General features: G+C 36.3%; 1 protein-coding gene across 2 annotated transcripts in view; it reads right to left on the minus strand.

Moving 5' to 3' along the window:
• LOC150100223 (transmembrane protein 245) overlaps positions 1 to 26,643 on the minus strand; it is a 282,836-nt gene that overhangs the window by 163,283 nt on the left and 92,910 nt on the right. For both annotated transcript variants that reach the window (XR_016549228.1, XM_090402358.1), the window contains exons 7-8: positions 21,391 to 21,567; positions 1,918 to 2,148 (exon numbers count right to left, since the gene is read on the minus strand). Coding sequence is in view for 1 of the 2 variants with exons in the window: in XM_090402358.1 (XP_090258484.1) it covers positions 1,918 to 2,148; positions 21,391 to 21,567 (408 nt within the window). In the remaining variant the exon portion in view is untranslated. The remainder of the gene's footprint in view (positions 1 to 1,917; positions 2,149 to 21,390; positions 21,568 to 26,643) is intronic.

Raw genomic sequence — 26,643 nt, forward strand, 5'->3', positions numbered from 1 at the left:
AGAAATGCTACTACTTCATACAAGATTGGCTAACCCAACCTTTACTTGGCATGTCCTAAAGGTTCCATGCATTCTAGATAAGATTCAAACAGGATACCAACCAAATACTGTCAGCATTACCAACTGCATTACAGGGATGGTTTAATAATATTATTATTATTATTATTCAGGCCACCATGGAGTCAAAAGACTCATCACAGAAGGTCCTTCCTAGGAAACACAAAGTCTATCAAGACTCATCGTGCGAGGTTCCTCTTAGGAAACACAAAGTCTATCATACCACTCCTTAAACTCATTGACCGTTCTCGCTCTCACCACTCTATCAGGCAATGCATTCCATGGTTCAATCACCCTCCATGCAAAGAAACCACTCCTCACCCTTTTTCTCACTGTTTCCTTTCATAACTTCCAGGGATGGCCCCTTGTCATCACTCCTTCCCACTGTTCAACCAAGTAAAAGAACTCCCCAGTGTCAACCCTGTAACCACCTCTCAACACTTTAAAATTCTTGATCATATCACCTCTCCTTCTTCTATCCACCAAACTCTGCAGTCCACGTTATACATATTAAAAATCAATGTAAAATCACAGTGAATCACAAGGTGACTGAAAGATACATAAGGTACAAAATTTATATCACAACAATGCTGTGTGCATGTGTGTCTGTGTGTGTGGTTAAGGAGAAAGAACATACTGATTATTTCTTGGACACTTAGAGATTGTAGTCCTCAAGGAAAACAATGTGAGAAAGGCTCTTTCAAAGTACAGAAGTGGACAGAACAAAAGAGGAGGATGAAAAGTTGGTTTAATAAATTTAAAGTTAAACCATGCAAATTAATTATGTTGACTATCTGCTGCTTGTGCATTTACATACTTAGAGGAATGTGGAGAAAGGATATTGGCCCATTCAGCAAAACAGCAATCATGAAAACTAGTGAAAAGGCATAAGACAATAACAATGCCTGTGGGAAAGTGACAAGTGAGTCTGTGAGAGAGAAGAGAGAGAGTGGGGGGAAAGGGGGGGGGGAGAAACTACTAATCTGGCTGTTCTGGCTACAGAGGCATAGTTAAGGGGGGGGGGGGCAGAGGAGGCAGTCTGCCTCGGGTGGCACTTTGAGCATTTTTGAACTTTTGCAGTTAATTCTAAAATACAATTTCGAGAACTCAGTTCCAACTATTGTAATACTACAGCAAATTTTCCTCGCAGCTGCTGTAAGCATTTCTAGTTGTGAGAGGAGTTTTTCTAAATAAAATTGATTAAGAATTACCTACATTACTATGAAATAGACTTCGACAATGTCACTGACGATTTTGCTAACAGAAAAGCAAGAAAAATAACATCTTAGAATGTTGAAACTAAAGTTTTACTTCAAAAATAAACATAGCGTTTTAATTTATTTCTCCATATGTCGTTTTGACTATTGGTAGTATTTTTGGTGTGTATTGAGAAGGGTGGCAAACTCAGGGACCACCCTGGGCGTCAAAAGCTCTAGCTACACCGCTGTCTGGATAGCATCAAAGTTGGTTTTTTATTGAGTTTTTTTCAGTGTTATCCCAAATTTAGTGTCAGCAAATGTACATTTGCTGACACTACATAAGATTTCTTTTCTTTTGCTGCCTACACAAGTAAGCCTTTCTTGGCACAAACATATCATCACATTCAGAGCTTGTTAGGCCTTCAGGTAGTGAAAAAATTAACTGCTTTTGACTTTCTCCATTATTTTCAAGAAATCTGAAGTGAGGACAATGGAAATACTGGTATTTAACCAATATCAAATTGTGAGAACTACTCTGAAAAATCAATAATAATATCAATTGCAAATTATCTTAATGATCTTTGAATAATATCCCTATACTGTGAATACAGTAATATAAAAAATTAATAATAACATAAAGATGACTTAAAACATTACTCACTGACATAAATGTTCCTATATTTTCCTTTACAAAATTCAATACCAGACTCATGTTAAGTGTTTTAAGACCATCCATTAAGCTATCAAAAGAGGCAGCTGACTGATGACTTATGGTATAATCAGTAGTGTTTCTGGAAAGCCATAAGTGGTAAACTCTATCCCATACTTCCAAAAGCTGCTTTTCCGATGCTGCAGCTCTTGATTCATCTTTTTCATCAATAAGGCGACGGAACTGAAGGAGAAATCATTATTAAAAGCAAGTAACTAACTCCTACATTATTTTAAAAGTTAACAACAAGCAATGCTGCAAACATTTATTGTTTAGTTACAGTGGTTTCTTAAACTTTACAAACAGTATTCTTAAGTGTAATTATTGGTTATTATAAAAGATTATTTGACATATAATGTATTATTGTATATATAATATTTTGTTCAAAAAGACCTGAGATCATAAGAAAGGTGCATATCATTTAAAATTTCATAACATTATCATTTAAAAATATAGTTATCATGAAAACACTTCACATGCAAACTTTTTGTTTGTCACAAGTTGATAAAAATATTTGCCTTGACATAGCTGATCTTTTAACTATAGTTAAGTTTTCCAGATTAAAATTACAGATGAATGCCAAAAAAAAAATTTTTTTAAAAGTCATTAAGAGAGCAGAATAAGGAGAAAAATGAAAACCTCAGATGCAAATTCTTCTAAAAAAATCATCATTCATCATCATCTTCCTTATACCCTTCTAAAAAATATGTCACATTAAATACCATACAGAAATTTTCTCTTTTGAAAAGCAGGAGGAGTCTCTAAAATGATTTAAAAAAAAAAAAATAGCAACAGCTTGGCTACCTAAATAACACAAAAATGACCCATATCACCCACATTCCATATATACAATATGTAGCCTAGAAGAAATCCATAAAAATAATTCACTGCTCAGCCCATAGTCAATAATACAGATGGCTCTATGTATAATTTAGCTAAATATCTAGTATAAACATAATCCATAGGATTAACTTATTTTTTCATAATTAAGTCTAGTTACTTGTAGTGCCTGTTTTCAAAACCATCATGTCATTTTCTCCTTGGTCTTCCTCTGTTTCTCTTTTCCTGTCTGGTGTTCAGTTCTTTACTTTCTTTGCCTATCTGTTATCCTAGATTCTGTGCTTCTTTCCATTTTTGATTCAATTGTTTATTGGCTGTATTTCACAATTGTCAGTACTTGTCTGACTGTTCCTTTATAGATTCTTCTTCTTTTTATTTATTTGTTTGTGTTCTTCCAGATGAGGCTGTAGACATCCAGATATTCTGCTAACTTATTTATGTGAATTTCACTCATGAAAGATTGTAAACTAATTGTACATTAGCAGTGTGAGCAGACCTTGGACTTTTTTTTCTATTTTTTAATTTTTAATTGCTACTCTCAAACTTCACTTTGTGGTGTGATGTAGTAGTTATTTAGTTCTATTCCTAAATATTTTATCTCATTAACTTGTTCAATTATTTTACCATTGATCTGTAATTTACATCTTATGGCAGCAACTGTCATGGTTTTAGTTTTTTTCTTGTTGATATCTTTATATTTTTCTTTTATGCTGCATTACTGAATATATTTAGCAATCCTTGCAGATAATCTTAATTTTCTGATAGTAAGATTATATCATCAGCATATCCAATTATTCTTAATTTTTCATTTTTAATTTATATTCCACACTTTTCACTTTATTTATTCTTTCAGCAATCACTAAATTAAATAGAGTGCGACTTTTTTCTTCTTATGATTATTATACAGGTATCTCTATGGAGTCAGGAGATCCACACTAACCTTTATATACACAATGCCTATCATCTCTCTCTCCTTAATGACCACTATGAGGGAACCATCTATAGCTCATCAGATAGCTCAATCAAATTATTTATTATATTTCCAATTATTTTTATGCCTCATTTTCATGTTGTGCCAAGCAGATTTATTCCACTGTAGTTCTATGAACTTTATCATTCATTACAAATTGTTAACTGAAATTAAAACTAAGTAATTCAGACCTATTAATGAGTTTTGATGTTACATTTCTGTTTATGAATATCCCACTTGAAGATACATCAACATTACCACATATTTCTTTTATTTATGATGTAATTAGGCCATTTCTTATGACACAAAAAAACCACTACCAAATTGAAGATATGGCCAATGACTCCACTCTCAATGCCACTCACAAACTTTTTTTGATAAAGACCAATGAAGAGGTGGTGAGCTGGAGGTGGAAAGATATCTATATATGCAAAGGCTGATGTTATTTTTGATTTTATTTATTTCTCTGATGGTAGCTTCTCTTCTGAAGTGAAAGAGTGATGTGGGAAAGAACAGGAATTCATGGAAGAAGAGTAGACCTTGAGGTACCAGAGATGGTTCTCACTTTTATGACAAGAGCCATTTGGTGACTTCGGTTTCAAATTAGCAAGCAGTACGCTGCCACTGGGAAGACCAGAGCCAGGCTACTGTTCTAAGAATCAAAGCAATATAAAACCAAGTTGTCACTGTTTATGATGTTGTTCCTGGCAGATATCTTTAACTTATTTTTTTTCCAAATGTTATCGATATGTGAGGCTGAAATCAAGTGTGACACCAAGGTGGCAAAGGGTTGCTTTCATGAATTAGAGTTCTGTTGCAGAAGTTTATTTTTAGTTTTCTATGAGCCTTGTGGTTATTTAGGTAGAAAGCTGAAGCAACAGTTTTGATCAAAGTAGTTTTGCAGTGAGCTTAGAACTCCCCAGAAACAGTGAGGCCTTGGAAGTCATTGGCTTGGGTTGGCATTGCTATGTCATAAGTATAGATAAACTTTTGACTGGCTATTGGAGGGATATCACTTGTGTATAAGTTGAACAGAGTTAGGGCAAGGAAGGATCCTTGTAGCAGTCATTCCTGTAGAATAAATGTTCTGGTTTTTTTGTGAATTCAAATGAAGTCCACAATAAAGGCAAAGCACTGAAAACTGATTTGCACTCCATTCTGTAGAGGAAGAGAGCGAAGGATATTTAATTGTCTTTTCACTTTTCTCTTAGTATGCAAGCTTTTTTTATCAAAAATTAAGAACTTTGAACTAAGAAAACCAAGAACTTTGCTTCTGTTGCTAGTGGAATAATGGTTCGTCTCATCCTCAAATCTTGATCTGGGTAAAGAGTGTGTTTTGGCAGAAGTATGGAGACACTGTTTTTTCCTGATGGAAACCTGAATTCATGACTAAAGGTCCATTTAAAGAAACGATTGATTGATTGTTGAAGTTGCCCTTCAATGACTTTCATGTTACAAGAATGACACTAAATTGTGAGGCATCAACACAGAGCATTGCCTACTGGAAGGAAGTTGTTCGGTGACCGTTTTACTTTGACAGCAAAAAGTGTCACACTTAAGACAGAGCCTTGAGAAAAATACCCTGTTCTGGATGATATGGAGGGAACAATGTGCTTCCTGCTAGTTTGGAACACCTGACTAGAGAAAAAGTTTTAAATAAAAACAGATCTTTTAATATGCCATATTTCTAGGCTATGCCATAACATTTTTTCATGTCAAAGAAAACTGAAACCAGGTGTTCTCATTTCAGGAATGCATCTTATATGTTTCTAAATGGATCAAATGATCCAATGTCAAAGTGTCTACAAAACCCCATTTTGTGTGTGTGTGTGTGTGTGTGTGTGCGCGCGCGCGCGCACACACACACACACACAATGGGGTTTTGTGTGCGTGTTGGGGAGAAGATGGTTGCTTTTTAACTTTCACAGAGAAGTCTTGTAACATAGCAGCACAGCACCAGATCCCAGTGATAGCAGTCAGGAAGATTGGATAGTTAAAAAAGACTCAGGAGTGAAAAGTAGAATAAAGAATAAGGGAAGAAAAGTCCATTAAAAAGAACAGAGTAAGAATAAAAAGGACCAGTTTTTTATCAAAAATTAATAATTTAATTTTTTTTTTTAAATTAAATTCTTTTAATTTTTGACATTGTTATTTTAATTTTTGGCATTGGTATAAAGAGCTTAATAAAATATAACTCTACAAATTCATGTCTTCTCCTTGTTGGATATCTGAACAATAGAGTAGGAAATGAATCCTACCATGCATATGGGAATATTTTGGGAAAATTTGGAAAAAAGTGCAAACCTAATAATAATGGTAAGCATTTACCTGACTTATGCTCAGGATATGGACTAGTCAGTGCTAACACCATGCTTAAACATAAAATATGCACAAGTTCACATGGAGAGAAGACACAAGAAATAGGAAAAGTCCCATTTACTACGTCATTGTTGATAGTGATATAATCATGCTGATTCAGGATACAAAAGTATACATAGAATTTGAAATTGGAAGTGACTGTTACTTAGTACTAAGCAAGTAAAAATGGATATCACATTGAAAAGAACAGTATAAGAAAGTTTTTTAAAAAATTAAAGTTGAGCAGCTTTTACAGGTAAACGACTATACAAACATTCTTGAATAAACAAATTGAAAAGATAAACCAAACCTTGGAGTCTCAGTGGCAAACTATGAAAAACACACTGATTGATTCAGCTAGGGAGGTATGTGGTGCAGTTGTCTACAAGGAAAGAAAAATAAGAATCCCATGGTGGATACAAGAAGCAGTCCTGGAAAAGACAAAAGCATACCAAAAGTTCTTAGCAAATAAGTCAGCAGATGCCCTGAAAGAATACAAAGAAAAATGCAAGACAGCTAAGTTATGTGTAAAAGTAGCTAAACAAAAGTCTTGGGAGGACTTTGGTAAGAGTATGGAAAATAAATATCAGGAAAGTAGCAAAATGCTCTGGAGGCTATTGAAGAAGCTTAGAAATGGAACAAAGAGTACTGTAAAAGGAATCAATGGTGACATGAAAACTGAAGATAAGGATTGAAAGTTTATTTTTCACTTAGTTAGAGTATAATAAAATTAGTTTAATCCTTTATCCAAGTGTGAGCAAACAAAGTTTGTGCCTGAAAGTATCTTCAGGATTGGGGTAAGGTGGTACAACACCAGGACAACTCATTGCAAAGGTGGAGCAAGCTACCAACATTCCTATCTCAGTATCTCCTATAATGCAAAACACATCTCCTTGTGGATATGTCTAATGTTATGCATTAAGGGAAGGGCCAATACCCAGACTAGTTTCGACCTTTATTGAGGTCTCTTCAGTGTTTGTTAAATTTATTAAAAAAAGGGTGGCACAACATTTGGCAACTCCTACAGGTAGAGATGACCTGCTAATGCTTCTGCCTGGTATCTCCACTTGGGCCTGGCTCCAAATGAAGAGACCTCAATAAAGGTCGAAACTAGCCTGGGTTGTAGAACTTCCCTTAATGCATAACATCAGACATATCCGGAAGGAGATGTGTTTGGCATTATGGGAGATACTGAGATAGGAGTGTTGGTATCTTGCTCCACCTTTGCAACGAGTTGCCCTGGTGTTGTACCACCTTACCCCAGTCCTGAAGATACTTTCAGGCGCAAACTTTGTTTGCTCACACTTGGATAAAGGATTAAACTAATTTTATTATGAAGATAAAGATATCTAGATGTCTGGAGTAATTACCTGGAAAGACTGCTAAACAAAACAAGCAGTGACAGAACCATACTAGTAAATTTTCAAGAGGAATGCAAAGAAGAGTACATATCAATACTTGAGGCAGAAAAAAAAAGCCGTCAAAAATTTGAAATGTAAAACGGTAGCTGAAGTATATGATATCTGACCAGAAATACTTAAGTGTGAATGTATAAAAGTTTTGCAGTGACTACACTGCATAATTCAGAGGGCCTCGTCAGAAGGTCGAATTCCTGATGATTGGAGTAGAGCTCTCATATCATCTATAAAAAAAGGGAATAAAGCTGAATGTGAGAATTACACAGAAATTTCTCTACTAAGTGTTCCAGGTAAGCTTTATGCAAGCATACATGAAAAGGGGTTTAGAAAGATTGTGGAAGAGAAACTTGGAGAAGAACAAGCCAGGTTATTGAGATTAATATAGATTGTCAAAATCAGATTATCACTTTAATACAAATACTTGAGAAACAGTGGGAATATGACAAGGATCTGTACTTAAATTTTGTAGATCTGGAAAAGGCATATGACAAGGGGGGGGGGGGGGGCCAGAGAAAAGCTTTTCAAAACACTATATGGGATGAATGGAACATTATCCAGAGTAATATGTAGTCTATATTTAGGTTGTAAGTCAGCAGTTAGAATTGAAGGAAATACAGAAAGAAGGTTTGATATAAAATCAGGGGTAATACAACGACGCACATTATTATTATTATCTGAGACCTCCAGGGAGTCAAGGACTCATCAAGGAAGGTGTAAATTACCCAACCCAGCTATCATACCTTCCCTTAAATTCATTTATACTAGATGCACTCACTGCACCTAAGGGCAAATTATTCCACTCACTATCTGCTCTCTGAGAGAAAAACCTAACTCTTACCCCTTTCTTGACTGAGAACAATCTTAACTTCCATGGATGCCCCCCATGTTCTCTCCCTGCCTTCCATATAATGAAAAATTTCATCATTTGAAATGCTATAACATCCATTCAAAAGTTTATAGACCTCTATCATATCACTCCTCTTTCTGTGTTAACTAAAGTCTCAATCCACATACTCACAATCTGTCTTCATAATCTAAATCCCATAATCTGGATATAATCTTTGTTACTCTTCTTTGCACCCCCTTTCCAAGACTTCTTTATCCCGTTGGAAACTGGGAGACCAAATCTGCACACAGTAACCTAGGTGGTCTTATCAAAACCTTATAAAGAGGCAAAATTACTTCCTTATCCGTACATGTCAAGGTTCATTTCAACATAGCAATTATCCTCTGAGTTGTATTTGCAACTTTTGCTATGTGACTTTTGAACTTTAAATTCTTATCCACCAAGATCCCTTGCTTCTTCAGTTTCTTGTAGCATAACTCCGTTAATATAACATGCCACTGGAACTCTAATCATGCCAAACTGATTTACTTTACACTTACTAACATCAAACTGACAGCCATTTTCGTTTGCCTAGATTTCCAGTCTATTCAAATAATTTTGTAATTGCTGAATATCAGTAGCATCCCTGATTGCCCTGCCCATCTTTGCATTATCAACAAACAATTGCAAATCTGATGATAGACCCTGCTTGATGTCATTAATGTATAGATTGAACAATAATGGCCAAAGGACTGAACCCTGAGGTACACCACTGGTCACCTTAAATCTGACAGATTCACAGCCAATGTATACCACTTTTTGATATCTGTCTGTCAACCATCCCATGATCAAGTCAAGAGTTTATATTCCAATCCCATATTATCCAGTTTATGCAACAGCCTTTCGCATGGTATCCTATCAAATGCCTTAGAAAAATCCAACATTATCAACAGGGGTCTGCAATTCATGTATACTAATGCTAGGAGTATTAGGAACAAGAAGGAAGAATTTTTAGCCTTGGTTGGCACCTCCAGACCACAGGTTATTGGCATTAGTGAAACATGGCTGACTGAAGATGATATAGCTAGTGGGATTGAATGTGAAGGGTATAGTGTGTTCAGGAATGACAGGGAGAATAAAATATGGGGGAGGAGTATTATTGATGATAGCTGATGAGCTCCAGCCAAGGAGAATAGAAGTTGAATTGCAGGATAGAGAAAAGAGCACATTTGAAGCCATTTGGTGTGAGATCGAGGCTAGCAGAACAAAATATACAATTGGGTACTGTTATAGATCAGGTGATGGAAAAGATGGTGGAGATAGTATGCATATGCAAATAGAAGAAATGAGCCGAAGGAGGGAAATTATTATGGGAGATTTCAACTATGGTAGCATTGATTGGAGGGAGGAGAGGACACATGGGAGGAAAGACCTGGATTTTATGCAATTATTAAGGGATAACTATCTGCGACAGCATGTAATGGAAAACACTAGGGGTCAGAGAGTGCTTGACCTAGTAATTTCATCTGAGGATTTGATTGTAACAAATATGACCACATTGCCACCAATTGGTGAGAGTGATCATAGGGTCTTGACTTGCGAGGTGGCTAAAGGTGTGGAATTTACAATTAAGACAGGGTACATGTGGAATTATCGGGCTGGTAAGTATGACAAGCTTAGGAGTTTGATTGGTTCAGTGCCATGGCATGTAAAACTGCAAGGGCTGGATGTTGATAGATGGTTAAGAAGTGTTTGCAGGAAGCAATGGCTGAATGTATACCTAGAGCCCGAATAATAAATCAAGTAGGGATTAAATGGATGAATAACACCATTAAGCTTGAGCTGCAGAAAGAGAAAGGTGAGCTGCAGGCACATGAACAGTATAAAGCCTAGACCAGAAGGGTAACAAGTGTGGTAAGAAAAGCAAAAGCGGATTATGAAAGAACATTAGCCATGCAGGCTAAAGAGAATCCCAAACAGTTTTTTCGATATGTTGCAAGTAAAAGAAAAAATGTATATGGTAGATTGATTTTAAAGAATGCCGATGGTATGGAGGTAACCGAATCAGTTGATATAGTAGAATTACCGAGTGAGAACTTTGCAAGAGTATATCATCCAGGTGGTGACATTGCAGAAATGGAAGAACCAACAGCTTATACGGGAATTGTGGTGAATGAAGTGGAGGTGAATAGTCTATTACAAAACCTCAATGTCAATTCATCTGTGGGTTTGGATGGTAAACCAGCTCGTGTCGTATGAGAAGGGGGCCAAAGAATTGTCAGTGCCTTTGACCATTTTGTTTAATTTGAGTCTCGGGTCTGGGTTAGTCCCAAAGGGGTGGAAAGAGGGGAAAATAGTTCCACTGCATAAAGGAGGTTCCAAGGCTGCTGTTGAAAATTACCGGCCGATCAGCATATCAGGAATTGTTGTCAAGGTCTTGGAAAAAATAGTCGAGAGGAAAATACAAGATTGGATAGATAGATGAAAATGGGATACTGTATGGGGGACAGCATGGTTTTGTGAAGGGTAGATCATGCCTCAGTAACTTGCTCACGTTATATAACACATTGACAGCTAAACTGGATAAGTGTAACGGGTTCTACAGTGATTCTACTGGACCTTGCTAAAGCCTTTGATAGGATACCACATGGAATTCTAATCAGTAAACTGCAGCATATGAGAATGGATAGGAGGATGGTTGATGGAGAGATATCAGAGAGTGGTTTATTCAGGAGTAGAGTCCAAAAGACAGCCTGTGACTAGTGGTGTGCTGCAGGGTTCTGTTCTTGGATCACTACTGTTTAATTTGTTCATTAACGATATAGGAAAGAATCTGAGAGGAACTGTGCATCTGTTTGCAGATGATGCAAAGTTAGGTAGAGCAATAGTGAATGCTCAGGATGTCAAAATTTTGCAGGATGATTTAGATAGTTTGGAGGACTGGGCTAAGGAGAATGGATGTCAATTTAATGTGGAAAAATGTAAGGTTTTGCATTTTGGGGTGAAAAGATTAGCAGCAGTATATCACATTGGTGGAAATGTACTCCAGGAGATTGACGAGGCCAGGGATTTGGGAGTGTTGGTGGATAGGGAGTTGAATTTTAGGGGACACATTGCAAAAGTGGCAAAATCAGCTCATCAAATCACTTGGATGCTGAAAAACACTGTAACGAGCAGAGACAAACAGGTTATTGTTCCTGTGTATCGAGCCTTGATAAGACCCCATCTAGACTACTGTGCCCAGATATGGATGCCAGGGTTTTTTCTCGATGGGGAGGAGATGGAGAGGATCCAGAGATGAGTGCCCAAGATAATAGCAGGTCTATGGAATGAACCTTATGAGAACAGGTTGATGATTTGTGGGCTGCAGAAATTGGTTGATAGGTGGAAAAGGTGGTGATATGATTGAGACATTTAAATTACTGAAAGGTTTCTATAAGATTAATTCAGAAGATATTTTTGAGAATAGGACTGGTAGTGGGAGGACTAGGGCCCATCCATGGAAGCTTGATAAGAGTGTGGTTAGCAGGGGTGTTAGAGCTAGGTTTTTACTTGGAGAGTGGTAAATGATTAGAATAAGTTGCCAGAGTCTGTTATGGGTGCCATGACTGTAAATGAGTTCAAGGTGAAGTATGATAGATACTGTGTGAATGTTGAATAGTTGTTCTTGACATGATGGGCCTCTCTCTGTGAGTCCAAGGACTCCTTGGAACTGCCCGTAATAATAATAATAATAGTGTATCCATTCCCTTTATACAACTCAGCAGTAACATTGTTATAAAATATGAGCAAATTGGTAAACATGACCTTCCTTTAGTAAACCCATGCTGTTCCTTGCAGAGCATAGCATGTTTGTTTATCCATTTCTGTATACGAGTTCTTACCAACTCCTCTAAAATCTTCATTACCACACCAGAGATACTGATAGGTCGGTAGTTAGACACATCAGTATTTGTTCCATTGTATAAGTGTGGAGCTTATACAATGGAACAAATGTACTTATACATTCCTTCCACAGGAATGGAAGGAATGTATAAGTACATTCCTTCCATTCCTGTGGTATCATTCCTGAGCTGAGACTCAAGTTATACAAATGTGTGAAAAACCTAGCCAATTCAGCTGAACATTCCATTAGCAAGCAGGCTGATATTCCATCTGTCCCTATTGACAAATTCTTACCTAGGTTATGCAAAAGCTCTTCAACCTCATTTTCATGAACCTCTAACTCTTCATCCAACGTAGCAGTAGCACTGTGCAACATGCTACATACACCTGGTTGATATATCTTAGCAAAGTGAGCACTCATTAACTGAACAATCTCCTTAGCTTCCGACACTCGTGTACCATCTACATTCAATAAAGTTATTCTTCCACATTCATTCTTTCTTTTGCTTGCAGCATAACAATAAAATTCTTTTGGATTGCCTTTAGCTTGCATGGCCAATTTCTTTTCATATCCCGTTTTAGCTTTTCTCACAATACTTGTTACTTTTCATGGCATGAGCTTTATATACTTCATAACTCCTCTCACTCTTATTCTCACGATATTCTTTCCACATCATCTTCTTCTTGTAGATCTTTTGCTTAATAAGGCTGCACATCCATTTCACTCCCAACCGATTTATTCTTCGAACACTAGGGATACATTGAAATACCGCCTCATTCAAGCACTTTTTCAAAGATTCCCATGCATTGCTGACATTTTTTCCATTCAGTAACTGATACCATGGAACCAAAGATAGTATTCTTCTAAGTTGATCATAATTTCCAGCTTTGTAGTTCAGCATGTAGCCTGTTTTAATTGGAGCTTCAATACTAGTAGATACTTTCCAAGAAAGAACAGCATGATCACTGTCACCAATTGGTGGTAAAATAGTCATATTCTTGACAGAGATCCCTTCTGATGCTATGAGCAAATCCAACACTCTTTGACCTCAGGTTCCTTCTTTCACACGCTGCTTGAGAAAGTTGTCTCGCAACAATTCAATAAATTCCAGTTCTTTCTTATCATGAGAGTTCTCTTCTACCCAATCAATGTTTGGAAAATTAAAGTCACCCATAATGATCATTAGCTTGGTGCCCATAAGGCTAAATTGGCAATGCATTTCTTTGTCCCCTACAACTGAGCTGCCAGGTCTGTAACAACACTCCGCCATATATTTTATTCTGTTAACCTCCACTTCACACCAGATAGACTCAAACTTATCGCTACATGGAACATTGTTACCATCATTGTTTTCTTGTATTTCTACCCTAACTGGACTTAAGTCATCTGATATCATTAGTAGCACTCCTCCTCCTCTCCTATCTCTTCTGTCATTCCTAAAAATAGTATATCTGTTACACTCAATCCCACTTACCATATCTGATTCTGATAGCCAGGTTTTACTAATGCCAACAATCTTAAGCCACATTGTATTCAATAAAGTAACAAACTCAACCCCTTTGTTTCTAATGCTCCTGGCATTTGTGCATAGGCATAATAAATTAATTCTTATAATTAGATATGCAAACTATTTGGTCTTGTTCTAGAATTTTCTCTTTTCCCTCCCCAGACATACTTAAAAGGTCCGAATCCAAAGCATATTTTTCCCATTCCTCCCTCGATGATCTAGTTTCCCTGACTCCCTGACATTGGGTCTCATACCAAGAAGTAATTTCTCCAGGTTTCTGATGCCAAAATGAATTCAAGTGCAGGCTATCATTCTTATTCAAATCTTTCCTGCCATCAAACACACCCCACACATCTAAAAACTCACATCCATATCTTCTAAATAGCCTGCACGTGAAATCATTTGCTATCATTGCCCTCCTTAACTCAGTGCTATCATATCTAGGTAGTAATCCTACAATTTTTACTCTTTCACATTTCTTTCCCGATTCTTCCAACAGACCTTTCATATCTTCTCTCATACTATGTATTATCTCTACTCTTATTCATCATGATGATGATGTCGCAGATGATGCTGTACTCCTAAACACATCTAGTGAAAGCCTCCAGGATTCTCTAACTAAATTGAATAACAACTAACAAATTTGGCATGAAAATCAGCAACAAAGAGACCAAAACCATGAAAACGGAGCACAGAAAACTTCAGCTGCATTCTGAATGGAGATCCTATAGAACAAGTAAAATATTTCACCTCAATTTTTAGTGAAGATGGTAGGTTAAATCTGGAAACAGACAACAGAACAAGCAAAGCTGGCATGGTGGATAGCCAGCTGAATAAATTTATATGGAATAAGAGAGAAATTAGCTAAAATACCAAACTAGCAGTATACAAGAAGTCTGCAAATCAGTTTTAAGTTATGAATCTGAGAGTTGGATTAGAAATAAAGCACTTGATTAAAGACAAGAGACTAGATATGAGGATTCTAAAAAAAATCAGGGAAGTGAACCAATGACATTAAGGACACAATCGATTAAAAATGAAGATATCAGGAAAGAAATTGACATTATTAGCATTCAGTGTCAGCAGAGCTAATCTGAGGTGGTATTTGCCACTTAAATAGAAAGGGTGAAGGAAGGTTAGCAAAACAGATGTTTGAAACCAAGATGGCAGGAAAGAGACCCAGAGGAAGATCAAGTCTGGGTGGATTTATTCAGTCAGAAGTGCCTCAGAAGCATGAAATGTTAGATATGACAATATTGGAGTGCTCACAAGTAATAGATTGATTTGGAGGAAAATTGTTGATACGAGATTAATAATAATGTAAACTCAATCGTGTAGTTCTGTCTAGTAACCCGAACACCCTTTGAGGGTAAACATAAGGAAATTCATGATGATGAAGTTTCATAAGTTATCAGACTTACTTCATCAGGATCATCAGCAAAAGTTGTACAATTAATTACACATATTAGATGTTATCAGAACTTCACAATTCATACATATAAATAACTAGAATAAAAACATTAAATTAATTACTGTATATGTGTTGAAACAATGTAGTTGCTGCTGTCACATTCTGTAGTATCGTACGTGTTATATCCTAGGTCCGTGGCAGTTAGATTTTTAATGAAAGCAGACCAAACATGATGTGGGACCGAGCCTTGATTTTTGCTACATTGTGCTTGGATCTGCAGCATTGCAGAGGCTTCCTTGATCTTTCTTGTAAAACAGTTATGATCAATATAAGACATTGTTTTTGTTGCCAAACTACTTGATGGCCTGTAGTAGTTGTACGGGATACCGAATCTTCTGTTATGCTGTCTTCTTTTTTTGATGTCTCTTATGTGTTCAGAACTGTGGATCTCTCCTGACTTTCCCGTTTGGCCTACATAGCAAATGCCACAAGTGCAATGAATCTCATAAATGACTATTTTTTTTTTTTTCATAGGATGATGTGGAGGTTTTGGTGACTGTAAGAATGTGGAGATTTTATGCAATGACAAAAAAGCCACTTTAATGTTGCACTCACAGAGTAACTTTGCCACTTGAGTCTTTCTTATATATATGGAGCTACCAGGCTCAACAGATACTTTGCCAAGTTTGAGATCCAGGAATCTCTACAATTGGCTGTAACAGAATAACTTTTTTTGTGCACGATAAATTCTTGGAGTAACAAATGTTTAGACAATGAAGATTTTTTAAATTCTTCTGGCCAATAAGATAACTTTTTGATCAATTCCACATGTCATATGCATAATAACATGTGGGATCCCAGTTTAAGGTGTAAAAATCTTCTATTAGGATGTTCATGTTCCCTACATATTCATCTTGGTTCATAACCACTGCTACATTTCCTTTATCTGCCTTAATTATTACTATGTTTTTATCTCGTAATTCTTTAAGAGCCATTAATTCCAATTTCGGTATATTTCAAGGTGGTAATTTAGTTTTGAGTAATAAAGCTGAAGTCTGAATACAGATGAAGTCTGTGCAGAGTCTCATGTAAGATGGCATATTCCCTTTTCAATGTGCATTGTAATGTCCTGTGGGGATAAGGCAAAATAAACAACAATTTTAAAGTGGTTTTTGATGTTTTTCTTGAAGCAAGCTGAATTTTTTAATTGAATTATATTTATTTTTATTAGAAACAGCTGTGGCTTTGTTGTATGTAAATCTATCAATAATATCCCATAAGTCTGCAGTGGTAACATAGCCAGTTTACTATGTACAGTGCACAATCACGATCTAGCTTTGAAAGTTCTAATCTAGTGGCTGAGATATGTTCTCTTAAGATTGCCAGTTCTGTTTTCTTGTAGATCCTATCTGCTTTGGATGAATGGAATGTTTAGGTGTAATACCATTGCTTTTTAACTTTAGACCATAAGCACTTATCATGAGCTTCTAAATGAATACATAAGTTTCTGTGGTTTAGCAGTTCCATAGATAGCTTCTGGCACTGAAGAAAAAAAAAATTTTTCAGTCAAAGTTAAGGAATGAAGTATGTATGTATGCACAAACCAAATTAGTGTTCATACTGTTTCTAAGTCTCCTTGGAGTCAGAAGATTCAGTAAAAGAGAAGAAAAAAAAGGCAAAAACATGGGTAGCGAATGGTATCCATGTTTTTATTTTCACTACCCATCCTGATAATACATTTCACACATGCAACTCTTATACAGCTTCCAGTGATTCTCTCTCATTTTCCCACTCCCTTATTACTGTAAGCAATAACTCCTCTATATCTAACAGGCTCTTGTTGCTAACTTTTATGTCATAATTAAATCACCTCTTCTCTTCCTATCTGCCAAGTTTTGCAAAATGCACCTAAAAATGAAGATACCAGAAAATAACTGGATATTATTAATATTTAAGGATGTATATGCAGAGGTAGCTTAATAAGGTACAGTACTTAAACCAAAATGAAAGATGAAATATGGACAAAACAAATGTTTAAAACAAAAATTGCAAGAAAAAAAGATCAAGACCAAGATATAAAAAGGTTGATGTTATTAGAATTCTTCAGAAGAAGTAAAGAGCTGATCAAATCAGATAAATTATATATCTGTTTGAATGTAAACTGTTGGTATCCAACTACTAATGAAATATTAATGGTATTGTACTGTCATAATACCTGACACACCTAAAATTAATGATGATGAAAAAGATGAAATGGTTTTTATGTAAATACTGATGAAAATGACTTGTGTAAAAAAAGCAGTCAAAAATTGAGTTTTTCAAATATATCTTCCATCACAATAAAATATTTTTAAACATATCACAAAATTATTTTTCTTTCAAGATCAGAGGAAAACAGAGGTACAATAAAGTTGTATTAATCTTTTGTAATACATGGGGGGGGGGGAGATAATGCCAGTTTGAATATAATGAGAAATAATTTCAACAAGAATAAAAATTTTTTAAATAACAAAGGAAAATTATTTTCTGTGCAAATAAAAATGAAAACTGCACAAATTGAAATTCTGATTAGGAAATCAAAAAAGTCCTTCAAATCATCAGTTTGTATTAGTGCCTCTGAGATGGTGTACTCATGGAAGTGTAATGGAGAAGATGAAAAATTTGCTTCTGTCATGGACTGATGGAATAAATCAATGTAAAATATCCATAACATGCATTAAATAGGAGTCTGTTCTAAATGAAGAAGGTGAAAATACGATTTTAGCGCAAGCCAAGATGGTTTTTCAGGTTCAAAAAATCTTTTGAACCTGAAAAACTCAACATCCAATATATTTGTGTAACAAAATGGCTTCTTCCCACAGAAGAAGCCATTCTGTTATAAAAAAATTTCTTGCAGGGGAATTCATATTAAAATTGCAGAAGAAGAGGGGAGGGAGAGCAGCAAATGCTGACACAGAGGCACATGAGAATTTTTGTTGCACTTCAAACTCATTTCATATGAAGATATTCAAATATCCTCACATATCAAGTGATTTTTTTCTATTTAATATCTTGGAAATCTCTGTACCAGTTCTGGGGTGTTGGGAACAGGCTTGTGTGAGCAAAAAATAAGCTGTATCTTCTGTGGGAAGAAGCCATTCTGTTACACAAATATACTGCATGTTGTTGAGTTCTAGTGAGATTCTGAGAGCTGGGACAAGCATGAGCTCAATGCAAGGTTTTTATCATTATTGTCAACAAATTCTTTTCCTTGACTGCCTCTTTAACTTCCTGAGTCTACCACAGCTTTCTGATTTTTTGTCCTTACAGACTACCTCACCACATGCCTGTCTGGCTAAATCAATCAATGTTTTCTTCAGGGTTTACCACTAAATCTGTAAGGTTTGGCTCTTGTTTTCAAACTCTTTCTTTTTTTTTTTTTTTCCAATAATGTTTGAGTCTACAGTTCACTTCTGAAAGCTGCTCAACTTTGATTCATTTTTAAACTTTCTTACATACCCCTCTTTCCAATATGAAATTCAATTTTATCTTGCTTAAAACTAAACAGTGATCACTTATTTTAATTTTTTTGTATATTCTTATGTCATAAACCAGTGGGAAAAAATCACTATCATAGTCAATGAAATTTAAACTAACTGACAATGGGTTTTATTAGGTTATAATATTACACATGATTTTACCGACTAATTTCGCTACGTGTCAGTTATTTTTAAATCTTTTTTTTTTTTTTGGTTGAAAATTCTACATACTCATCATAGTCAATGAGACTTTTATTCCTTGCATCAGACAGACTCTTATTCCTTGCATCTTCTTTCCATGTGAATTTGTGTATCTTTTTATGTTGGAACATGGTGTTAATAATAACTAGTTCATGTCCTGATCAGAAATCTAGCAAACACTTACCATTATTATTAGCTTTGCTTTTTTCGCCAAATTTTCCCAAAACATTTTTATGTCTGGTAATCATCTCATACTCTGCTGTTTAAATCTCCAACAAGGACCAACTTTTCCTTTTTCACTGTGTCAGTTGCCTTCTCTAATGCTTCGAAAAATCTCTATTTCTTCCATACAACTTTTGGAATCATAGGCACAAATAAGTCTCATTTTCCAGTTCCTTATTCTGATATCTGCCCACATCACTCTACTTGATATTGTCTGTCATTCAAGAAGATTATCCCGTATTTAGTGTTGAATAATATAGTCACTGCTTCTTTTCCCAGAATGTTATTGTCTGAACATAGCATTTTGTACTGATGCTTAAAAAGATCGCACATGTTTTTGTCTTCTTCGTTTCAGTCATACCTATTATGTCAATCTGATACTTATCAAATTCTTCTGCTAGCTCCATTTCTTTTCCATTGATAGTACCAATTTTCAATGCTGTTGAGATGTGTTCTGGAATTTGTTCCAGTAGCTGACTTTGTGCTGGATTTAACTGGACGATGCCCCCACAAGCATGAAATTTTGTCATGTTGTAACATCATTTTACATTGTGGTTTAAACCAATATGAATACAATTTTGGTTGGCTAAATCTCAAATCGCCAGCCCATCCTTGTTTGTTCAGCATCCAGGTAGATATCTAACAGGGTGCACCACAAGAAAGTGTGGACTGGACATTAGATCTGAAACCCTGGTCAGTTCTCCACATTCCTTAAGGGCTGCGTGGAGGCCAACTCTCAGTTAGACAGCTTTGACACTTAAGCACCCCAAGGTTTTTATTACATCTCAAAAAAACAAATTTTTTTTTTTTGAGATGCATCAAATTTTAGGGGGCACAGATGATAAACAGAGGCAATTTGTACATCCAAAGGAATGCAGGATGTCTATAAAGATTAAATTTCTGTCCTTTTCTACTTCCATAGTGAAGTTGATATGAGGGTGAAAGCTGTTGATTTTAGTTTTAGTTAAAAAAGAGGGTAAAGAATCTTTAAGGTGGAGCTGGATAGTGAAAACACATGAGAATAAGATGTTTTCTTAATGGTCAACACAGAAATTCATTAACAGAAGCAAAAGAGGACTCTCCAAAGTAACTTTATTTGTTTGTACAGTTTATTTCAGCAGGCAAAATAGCTAGGTGTAGATGATGATGAAGTCAAACAATTTAACTATGTTGGGAGGGAAGGTTTGTGATAACTAAGGAGTTTCAGTTAGAGTAACATTTGTAAACAAAGATTAAATATGAAAACTGACTATGATATCAGTATACTATAGAGATTAATTATTTAAAGTAGCCAACAGGCTTCATTTCGGCGATGGAAAACATTATTTAAATTAAGGGGATATTAAATCCCACGTTGTTTTAAAACCAAATAAGAAACTCAAAGATCGGAATCAGCGTTTCATGCCGAATATAGTAACTATAAACGTATTGGCGACTACTAGCGTAAGCTAAAGCACGTAGTTCAAACTAGGGCAACTCATTGCAAAACGATGAACTACGTGCTTTAGCTTATGCTAGTAGTCGCTGATACGTTTATAGTTACTATATTCAACATGAAACTCTTTGATTCTAATCTTTGAGTTTTCTTATTCAGTTTTAAAACAATGTGGAATTTAATATCCCCCTTAATTTAAATAATGTTTTACATCGCCGAAATGAAGCCTATTGGCTCTTTACTTTAAATAATTTATGGGTGCACCTTTTTGACAATTCGTATAGCAGAGTATATGAGTTCTTTTCGCTATACCCTTAGTATTATACTTTGGTCTAGCTGCTCACTGATGAGATCTCGATAAAGATCGAAACCGGTCTGGGTAGTGACATCCCACCATAATGTATAACATCATACATCTCCTAGGAGATGGGTTTTACATTATGGAAAATACTAGGAATAGCGATCAGAACTTTCTACACCTCTGCAACGAGTTGCCCTAGTTTGAACTACGTGCTTACACTAGTAGTCGCCGATACGTTTATAGTTACTATATTCGGCATGAAACTCTGATTCCGATCTTTGAGTTTCTTATTCGGTTTTAAAACAATGTGGGATTTAATATCCCCTTAATTTAAATAATATAGAGATTAAGTTTTTAATTTTGTCAGGAAGTCTTAGTTTTGTATAAAAGGACAGGAATTGCAATTTGGGAGATTAAAAGTCTATTAATAAATCAAAATTATGTAAATAAGGATGCTTTCTTACTAATATTGCAGGCACACAAATCCAGAAATACATTATAAATAAAAATTATGAAAAGGATGCCTTCTTACTGAAGTTCCAATCCATTCCCTTCCATAAACATATGCATCACTCAGCATAGTATCGAGGGTCCCCTGCATATCACGAAAGCTTTCTGGAACTAGATGCTGAATCTCTGAGTTATAGACTAATGTTGTATTGATCAAACTACTTGTAACTCCTACTAAGTGCATACTTTCACCATATATCTAAAAACAAATAATTCACAGTTTAAAAAACAAACAATTATTTAAAAAGAAGTTTTGCAAGAGAGTAAGAATCAAATTATATTTCTTAAATAACGTACCTGGGGATATGACAAATATCATTTTGAAATTTATTTTTCTCATAGAAAGGTTTATATGTTGATTATACATGATTTAACTTAGGAATTCACAACGTACACTAGAATATAAATTAAATTAAACTTTAATATATATTTCCAATATTTCAGCAACGTCACATTGCCATCTTCAAAGGAACTTAAAATAAAGACGAGCACGCAGGCACTACACACAGTAAATGAGGACGAAGCAAGGAAGCTACTGTTTCTCCTAAAAGTCCTTATGATGCCCCTAGCGGGCTATGTAGGTATTCTTGGCCATTGGGCCGAAGGTCTCCTGATGTAAGTCTCCCAAATTTGAGGCAGTCTCGTGCAACCAAATTTGTTGAGGTTTGGCATGTTTCTTAGGGCTGAGGCTGATTCCATGAAAAGTCTTTCAAATTTGAACTTGCTACAATATATTATTGTAGCTTTCTTCCACCGTATTCTGTGGCATGTATTCAGAGCATGGTCTACAAGACCAGAGTGGCTATACTGGTGAAAACGGATGTAGTCCTTGTGTTCTGAATTTCTGATATTCGCTGTCTTACCTGTTTGGCCAAAGTAGGAGAGCTTACAGCTGCAAGGGACCTGGTATACACCAGGTAGGTCTAGGAGAAGTGGTTGGTCTTTAGTGGAGCAGATAGGGGATGCCAATTTTCTATATGGTCTGTAACAAGAGGTCAATTCACATTTTTTTAAGATTTTGGTAATTTTTTCTGAGGTGCATCGGATGTAGGAAATGGTGATGGATTTAGAATAATCCTTGTTGTGAAGGGAAGGAAGGTTGTGGTTTACTGATTTCAATATTTTCTGGATTTTTTTGGGGGGGGTAGCCATTGGCTGAGAAAGTGTTGAGGATGTGATTTAGTTCAGTGGTTAGGGCATTGTCATTTGAACAGATTAGTTTAGTAGGTAGACCATGTTAATACCAAGTTTGTAGCAAACAGAACTTGCATCCCTTTAATAAGTTCATGTCGCCGAATTGAAGCCTTTGGCTCTTCATTATAATTAATACTTTAATAGGACACCTTTTGGCAATTCTCATTAAAGGGATGTAATTTCTGTTCGCTACAAACTTGGTATTGACATGGTCTACCTACTCACTGATGAGACCTCAAAAAAGGTTGAAACCGGTCTGGGTAGTGACCTTTTCTCATAATGTTGCACAATAATACAGTTTAAGTTCACATTATGGGTAAATATCAAGAATAGTGATCAGAGCTTGCTCCACCTTTTACATGAGTTACCTCAGCTTGCACTACCTTCAAGGGTCAGTTGCTGCACTATCCAGGTATTTGTTTACGCTTGGAATCACCGAACTTTATACAGTTTCTATATTCGGCATGAAACTCTGAGTTTCTTATTCGGCTAAGAAACAATATGGGATATAATATCCCTTAACTTAAATAAGTTCATGTCGCTGAATTGAAGCCTTTGGCTCTTCATTATAATTAATTGCTATGGTGTATTATTATGGCTTTCTTCCATCGTATTCTGTGACGTGTATCCAGAGCATGGTCTGCAAGACGAGAGTGGCTATACTGGTGAAAATGGATGTAGTCTTTGTGTTCTGAAATTCTAATATTCCTGTCCTGCCTGTTTGGCCAAAGTAGGACAGCTTACAGCTGCAAGGGAACTGGTATACACCAGGTAGGCCTAGGGGAAGTGGTTGGTCTTTAGTGGAGCAGATAAGGGATGTCAATTTTCTATATGGTCTGTAACAAGAGGTCAAGTCGTGTTTTTTTAAGATTTTGGTAATTTTTTCCGAGGTGCCTCGGATGTAGGGAATGGTGATGGATTTAGAGTAATTCTTGTTGTGAAGGGGGGGGGGGGGTGTTCACTGGTTTCAATATTTTTTGGATTTTTTTTTTCGGTGGGGGGGGGGGGGGAGAATAGCCATTGGCTGAGAAAGTGTTGAGGATGTGATTAAGTTTAGGGCACTGTCATTTGACAATGCCCTAACCATTTGACAACACGTTCTCCTAGCTGACGCAAACAAAGCTATTTGGGCGCTTGTAGAAGAGCTATTGATAACAAGTTCAATCATGGTCAATTTTATATGACATCTTGTGCACTGTGGCAGATAAAGAATTTGAGAAAATACAGGGTCAATATATCAAGAAATTTGAGAAATTAAAAAAGAACTCCACCTCCGAAACAAAACTTCCAACCAACACTATAGTCAACCTTTCTTCAGTTACGTTGAAGCCTGCAGCACTCATCGCTCTTTCACGTGGCCACAACTTCGGCATTGCTACCAGAAAAATACTGGCTGAGGGTATAATGATCCAGATTGAATGCTGGATCCGCCACCTTCCAAACCACATCACCAACAATATTAGACTGGATTTAGCTTGTGTTCTCGCTAAAGCAAAACCACCAAAAACCAACATATCCAATAGTGAATATAAAGCTCTGCAGGAAATGAAGAAAAACAAATAAATAGCAATCACCAAAGCAAATAAGGGAAACACCACCGTAGTACTCAAACAAATGGACTACACAGGTAAGCTTAATGCTCTATTATTAGATCGGGCTACTTACCTCCCTATTGAATACAATCCTACCAACTCACAAATCAGAAAACTCCATAGGCTCCTTAAGAGAGTCACTTCTTGGCCTGTAGAAGTTACTAACAAATTAAAACCATTTAACTCAATACCCCACCTTCCCCAATATATATATGGACTCCCAAAAATACATCAAGAAAATGTGCCATTATGTCCCATAGTGGATGGCATTGATTCCCCCACATATACATTAGCTAAACATTTGGCCAAAGCGCTCAACACACCATCACACACAAAAAACTCGGTCCACTTCAAAGCCAGCATAGAAAACCTTACACTCCAACATACTGACATAATGGTCAGTTTTGACATCTCCTCCTTATTCACAAATGTCCCACTCAAGGAAACCTTAGAGCTAGTCCATGCTAAATTTCTCCCGATATCTCACCCCTATTTCAGTTCACAATGAACTCAGGCTATTTTGTTTGGCAGGGAAAATTCTACACACAAATAGAGAGGACAGCCATGAGTTCACCACTCTCCCTACCCTTGGCCAACTTCTTTATGAGACTTTTGAAGAGAAAGCCTTAAACTCTGCCCCACAAAAACCAACCATATGGCTTCCCTACATTGATGATGTGTTCGCTATTTAGCCACATGGCTATGATACGCTCCTCTCCTTCTTAACACACTTAAACAACCAACAGCCCTCCATTTCCTAGACACGTTCACCCGCCAGCCTGATGGAACTTGGTTTTCTCAGTTTATAGAAAACCCATCCATACAGGCAGATACATTCACCAACAATCCCACCCTCCTCACAACAATATAGACAATGACAATGCCCTAACCACTGAACTAAATCACATCCTCAACACTTTCTCAGCCAATGGCTATCCCCACCCCCCAAAAAAAATCCAAAAAATATTGAAACCAGTAAACCACAACCTTCCTTCCCTTCACAACAAGGATTATTCTAAATCCATCACCATTTCCTACATCCGAGGCACCTCGGAAAAAATTACCAAAATCTTAAAAAAAATGTGCCTTGACCTCTTGTTACAGACCATATAGAAAATTGGCATCCCCTATCTGCTCCACTAAAGACCAACCACTTCTCCTAGACCTACCTGGTGTATACCAGGTCCCTTGTTCAGCTGTCCTACTTTGACCAAACAGGCTGGACAGTGAATATCAGAATTTCAGAACACAAGGACTACATCCGTTTTCACCAGTATAGCCACTCTGATCTTGCAGACCATGCTCTGGATACATGCCACAGAATAAATACAGTGGAAGAAAGCCATAATACACCGTAGCAAGTTCAAATTTGAAAGGCTTTTCATGGAATCAGCCTCAGCCCTAAGAGACATGGAAAACCTCAACAAATTTGGTTGCATGAGACTGCCCCAAATTTGGAAGACTTACATCAGGAGACCTTCAGCCCAACGGCCAAGAATACCTACATAGCCCGCTAGGGGCATCATCAGGACTTTTAGGAAAAACAATAGCTTCCTTGCTTCATTCTCATTTACTGTGTGTAGTGCCTGCATACAAGTTTCTTTATTTTAAGTTCCTTTGAAGATGGCAATGTGATGTTGCCGAAATATTGGAAATATATATTAAAGTTTAATTTAATTTATATTCTAGTGTATGTTGTGAATTCCTTAAGTTAATTAATAATCTTTTTATTTTTGCAATATACATTAAGATAATCATGTTATATTCTTGCCTGTACTGTTTATATTTAAAAAAAATAATAATAAAAAAACGTCTTACAAAAAATTTTGAAAACTCGGGAAACCATAAAACCTTTACGTAATCTACTACTGTAGATGAGAAACATACTGCAAGAAGAAAACACATGGAAAAGATATTGAGCAGAAACAAAACTACATCCATGATAGTAGACAATGCAATGAATCAATTACAAGATCTAATCATACAAACTGTTCTCTTTAAATAGGATAAAGATTTTTCCGACATTCAGGATACATCACCAATCCCCATAAAAAATGCGGCAAAAGTATTTTGTGGCAGGAGGAATTTGGGAATGACCTGAACGGCTCACTGTAGGGAGTATGGGAGTGGCAAACTCAAGATATCTGATGCTGGACCATGATATCTGTTATATTATCTGTATACTGATCCCTACTCTTTTCTTTCTTAACCCATTACTATTAGAGTATTCGAGGGCCAGGGATGAATCTTTTCTATTTTACTATATTTCTTCGCCTCATGCAATGAGAGTCTGCCTTCTCTCTAAGGTATTTGTCTTACTAGTAGGCTGAATCCCAAGATGCCTGGTGAGTGTGGAATGACTGACCAAATACCTCCTCTCTTCCACCACCACCTGCAAACAAATAAAACTGATAAAAATTGAAGGCTGTACCAGCCAAGGCCAAAATAAGCATATTATCTCAAATGCGACATTTACTTCTCATACTAAT

The sequence above is a fragment of the Typopeltis vanoorti genome, chromosome 13, assembly GCF_054136105.1.
Source record: "Typopeltis vanoorti isolate ZY-2024b chromosome 13, IOZ_Tvanoo_1.0, whole genome shotgun sequence".
NCBI classification, from domain to species: domain Eukaryota; kingdom Metazoa; phylum Arthropoda; class Arachnida; order Uropygi; family Thelyphonidae; genus Typopeltis; species Typopeltis vanoorti.